Source organism: Mirounga leonina, unplaced genomic scaffold, assembly GCF_011800145.1.
Source record: "Mirounga leonina isolate KUSES-001 unplaced genomic scaffold, KU_Mleo_1.0 Mir_174, whole genome shotgun sequence".
NCBI lineage: Eukaryota > Metazoa > Chordata > Mammalia > Carnivora > Phocidae > Mirounga > Mirounga leonina.
In genome coordinates this window covers 2,871,338-2,876,689 of record NW_023270451.1, presented here as the reverse complement: position 1 = coordinate 2,876,689, position 5,352 = coordinate 2,871,338, and the positions used below count along the sequence as shown (strand labels likewise).

The 5,352-nt window shown below is 40.9% G+C and overlaps 1 protein-coding gene and 1 non-coding gene across 2 annotated transcripts; one reads left to right on the top strand and one right to left on the bottom strand.

Annotated features, from left to right (window-relative positions):
• Positions 1-315: 315 nt before the first annotated feature.
• LOC118020636 (cytosolic iron-sulfur assembly component 2A-like) lies at positions 316-1,005 on the bottom strand. The gene has a single exon (XM_035020374.1). It carries the CDS (start codon positions 1,003-1,005, stop codon positions 523-525), a length of 483 nt encoding a protein of 160 aa, XP_034876265.1. The 3' UTR covers positions 316-522.
• A 1,229-nt stretch (positions 1,006-2,234) lies between these two features.
• On the top strand, positions 2,235-2,341 carry LOC118021475. The gene has a single exon (XR_004682197.1). It is a non-coding gene; the product is annotated as a U6 spliceosomal RNA (small nuclear RNA).
• Positions 2,342-5,352: the final 3,011 nt, after the last annotated feature.

Below are 5,352 nucleotides of genomic sequence, written 5' to 3'. Positions count from 1 at the left end.
TATATGATTTTCTGGAGTTTCCTCCCAAGAATATGTATTGCTGTTAATATGAGAACACCCCATAAAATTTAACAAGAATAATTATTTCGACTGAAACTACCTTAGCAGACTTTTTCTGCTAAGGAAGACCTTCTTTTTTTTTTTTTTTTTTTTTACAAGAATCATCTCTGTTTTATTTATTCTACAGAGTAATGATGTAAATTGAATACACTTGGGCACAGTAAATATTTGACATGAAAAGTAGTTATCAGAAGAGGCATCAGAAAAATAGCAACTCATCTGACACATAATCACTAGAAAATATTTTTCTGTCCAATCACTTAAGTGTTACAAATCCTGAGAATGTTATACACTGAACAAACTAGGTACTACTTATAATTAAATCTTGCTTGCAAATCATCTGTTAAAAAAAACGCCTTGAGGTACAAATCACCTATGTATTAAACATGTCTTTTACATTTTTACAAAGAATTTAAACAAAAATATCAAACAATTAAAGTTAAGTGGCTCTTAAAACAGCTATTAGTCAGGCTCAAGGACACACTGTTCCACAATTTCCCGTAAGTTGGAGTTTTCCATCGCAGCTGCCACTCGCTCTTTGTCATTTATCTGCTTGTTGATGTCTTCCTCTGTTGAGTGGGTTCCTTCAGAAATGTAGATTTCCAACTTATGTTTAAACGGTAAACACCGCTGAAGTTTTACTCTTAAGCACAGCCCAATAAGGGTTGCCAAAGAGCAGTGAGGTACTGTTGGTGTGAACCTGATAATAACCAAATAGTCTTCTTCGTTTATCTCCTGAACCTCCACACTACTTTCTGTTACCACTTCCAGTTCTTCTAAAGTATTGGGCTTCTCTGGGTCCCGGATAGTTTGAATCAAATCATAAACCTCTAGCGCTTTTTCTTCCATGATCCGGGGCTGCCGGGCAGCTCCCTGCTCAAAGAGGCTGGAGAGCCACAGGACTCTGCTCAGTGTCCAGGAGAGCAGCCCGGACACCTGCTCCATCCTCACGCTCCGCCATCCCTGGCGACTGTCCCATCCGAGCCAGGAAGACCTTCTTGATGCCCCACTTTCCACTAATCATTACTATCACTCTTGCAAACTCATTTTTGAAAGGAGCTCACCTTTTTACTGATAGCAGGTATAGCTTTGCATATTGATTGCTCCTGCCTGTAAGATTTTTGGTTTCTCAGGGACTAGGCCTGTGGATCTACACCACTGCTATTCTCCTGATGGGCTCAGCACAGCCGCAGGATGCTCCCACTGGGTCCTGGAAGGCATCCTGGGTGGAGGCAGAGCTTCTTGGCCTGCACCCCAGGGTCTCTCCCAGATCCCCCCTGTGGGGTGAAAGAGAAGGGAAGGCAGTAGGTTCAGGCTCACACAAGCATGGTAATGGAATCCACAGAGCAATAGCTTCCAGTTCTCCACCCCAATCATTAGGCTTTCAAAATTGCATAGAGTATAAATTAGAAGCCCAAATGCTTGCTTATGTGTTGAATCAGCGCAATAAACAAATAATCAAATGGTAGGAACAGACTAAACTCAGAGCCTCTTCCCATGAATAGTATATGTGGGGATAAAGCATTTTTTGGAGAAGTGGAGCAGCTCTCATGTTTGTAGAGATTTAGGGAATGGTCACGAGGGAGTGAGAGGACAGTGAACACAGGAAACTCTCAAATGCTGATGTTCTCATGGAAAAAGCCTTTCACGGAAAACAAAATTGCACAAAACTTGTTTCCTCCCCTTAAACCATGGACCCTTCTCCCTGCCATGCTTTCCTGCACACAAGGAAGACCTCCAGAAGAGAGAGAGTAGGAAGAAGGAAAGGAGAAAAGGGAGAAAGGGCCTGGACTTGAGATGAGGATGAAACTGAGGAACAGGTAGTACTTGAAACTGGACAGTGAGTCATGCAGGGTGGAGCAGGTCAGAGTTGCTAACTTACTGTTTGAAGGGCTAAGAAACTTCAAAATGATTGAGTTTTAAATTAGGCTATTTGTGAATTTCCTGTTTCCTTGCTCAAACCCCTGAGGATTGGTTGGGGCAGAGGATGAAGATAGGACCCAGGCCAGGCTCTTTTATGTTTATTTCTCTTTGCTCATGCTCCTGACTTTGAACAGGCACATCTATCACTAGGACACTCCAGTTCATTAGGAAGCAGCAGGCAGCAGGTCACAGAAGGGAAGAAAGAAAAGGAGGAAAGGAGCAAAGAGAAAACCAATGACTTAAAACTCCCTGTGCTCGCTTGGCCAGCATGTGTACTAAAATTGGAACAATGCAGAGAAGATTAGCATGTCCCCTGTGCAATGATGACACACAAACTCATGAAGCATCCCGTATTTTTTCAGGGATGATGGAAAAGTTCTGGAGGTGAATAGTGGTGGATGGTTGTACAACAACATGAATGCACTTGATGTTACTAAACTATCTATATACTTAAAAGTAGCCGAATGTGATGAGCACTAGGTGTCATACACAACTAATGAGTCATCGAACACTACACCAAAAACTAATGATGTACTATATGTTGGCTAATTGAATTTAAATAAAGAAATTAAATTAAAAAGTTTTAAAAATAGCTGAATGGTAAATTTTATATTTTACCTCAATTTATAAAAAACAAACAAACATGGCCATAAAGGTTGGATAAAGATGTCATAAGGAAAAATCAACAAGTAAAAGTCACTCAGTTAACAAAATAAGTTAGAGAAAAAAAAAAAATCTGAAAACCCAAATGCAAGCCCTCAGTCATTGTGCATACCACGGTATCAGCAGAGAGTAGTGGAAAGAGCCAACTTGGCTATTACCTGATTTGAAGTCTCACTCTGCTACTTACTAGCTGTATGACCTTGGACAAAACACCTAATGTCCTTGAGCCTGTTTCTTACTTAAAATCGTGAAATGACATTGGACACACAGACCTATTGGGAGAATTAAGATATTACAGGCAAGGCATTTAGCATAGTAAATAGCTTCTACTAGGCATTCACACTGTGTTTCCTTTCCTTTTCTGCATGTAGAAGGTTGCAAATGCAATGTGTTGTGGGACACAGAACCTAACTTGAAAGATGGTAAGGATAAAATTTAAAAAATGAAAATATATGGAGATAGTATTTGGGCAGTAGTTCCTGAGAGAGGCAGACCAGGTGTAGAAAGGACCCTCTCAATTGCTGAAAAAGACTTAAGACTTGTTATTAGAGTACTGACCTAGCTGTTGTAACTAAGTAACCCGCCCCCTCCCCAATACAGTGCCTGAAATAAGATGGAAGCTTATTTATCTCCATATAATACTCCAGAGGTAAGCTATTTAAGGCTGACAAAGCAGCTCTGTCATTCTCAACACACAAGATTTCCATCATTGGCTCCAAAGTGGTTGCTTTAGATCCTGACATCATCTGGGTAGTGGAAGGGGTTGGGGGGAAGGACCAGTGGTGCCATCTAGCTTTCTTTTTAAGGGCATGGCTTAGAAATGACACATCTCATTTTTCCACCCACACCACATTCACCAAATCCTTGCTGTAAAGGATGCCAGGGGAAGTAAACTCCAGCTGGAGTCCTATTACTAAGAAGAGGAGTTTGGATGTTGCTGTATACTTAGCCATCTCAACCACATAACTCACATTATATTTTCTCTAATTTGCAACCACTGGCTTTCAAAATAACAAAGCTAACACAGTCCCCAAAATGGAAGAATAATTTCTTGCTTATTAATATATTCAGTAAATATTTATAGACTACTTCTGTGTGTTAGATACTATTCAAAACATCACAAATACAGAAGACTGCAAAACAGATGAAGTTCCTGATTTCATTAAGCTAAATTTGGGGACACCTGGCTGGCTCAACCGGTAGGACATGTGACTCTTAATCTCAGGGTCATGAGTTCAAGCCCTGTGTTGGTGTGGAGCCTATTTAAAATGAAAAAGAAAAAACAAATGCCATTAAACTAAATTCAGTAGGGGGAGAAAGTAAACAAAAATTGGAAAAAAAACCCACACATTAGTGCAAAGATGAAAATTAAGGGATGTAGGGACAAGCAACCAGATGTTTATTTAGATGGGGTGGTTAGGGATGCCCTAACCATTTGAAGAACAGGAAACAGAACATGACAGGAATGGGGAACTGCAGGTGCAGAGGTCCTGAGGGGGGAAAGATCCAGGAGGGTTTGTGGTACAGAAGGGCCAGTGTGGATTTAGCAGGAGAGGGAGAGAGGATATAAGATCAGGAAGGAAGGCGGGAGCAGTTTGTTCTTTGGCATTTCCCAGTGCTGAGGACAGTGTGCACAGGATAGGTACCCCGTGAGTGTTTGATAAATGAATAAGCTAGAAGATAAAGATCCAAGACTGTTGGCAAGTAGCCTCTAATTTATGGCTGTCCTCTGCTATAGATTGCCTTCTGCTCATGCTACACGCATCTCTCAGCCCCTGTCTCTCAGATCTCAGACTCTTTTGATCCTTGTAGCTGCTCCCAGTGTCTTTGGTAGACTGATGTCCTCTTATTAAAAATGGAGTTAGGGAAGAAATTTGGGAAGGAGACAGGTATCTGAATATAATGATCATGTCCCCTTTTTGGCTTTCTCTGCTCTTTGCTAAATAGCTCTAGTTCTCTTAATTTTTCTCTGTGTGGTTTTCCAGATCTGGAACCAGCCTAATAACCTGATACTTACAAGTGTCATGTTTGCAGAGGCAATATGATTAATGGAGCACCAAGATGGGGTGGTAGTTAAGGCTGTCACCTTTGGAGCCAGACTTCCTGGGCTTGAATCCCAATTTGGCCTGGTCTGGGTCACTCTGAGTAAAGTACTAAATCACTTTGGTCATCTGTTTATTTTCTGTTAAATGGGGGTTGAGGGGCGCCTGGGTGGCTCAGTTGTTAAGCATCTGCCTTCAGCTCAGGTCATGATCCTGGGGTCCTGGGATCGAGTCCCACATCCGGCTCCCTGCTCGGCGGGAGGCCTGCTTCTCCCTCTCCCACTCTCCTGCTTGTGTTCCCTCTCTCGCTGTGTCTCTCTCTGTCAAATAAATAAAATCTTTAAAAAATAAAATAAAATAAATGGGGGTTGAGTGATTTCTGACCGTGAATTGAAAGAATTAATATTATTAAATTAATTTAAATTAATTAAATTAATTAAATTAATTTTAAGAATTAATATTGTTAAAATGTCCATGCTACCCACAGTGATCTACAGATTCAGTGCAATCCCTATCAAAATACCAATACTACTTTTCATAGAACTAGAACAATTAATCCTAAAAAACTGTATGTAACCACAAAAGGACCCCAAAGAGCCAAAGCAATCTTGAAAAAGAACAAAACAGCTGGAGGTATCACAATCCCAGATTTCAAACTACAGGA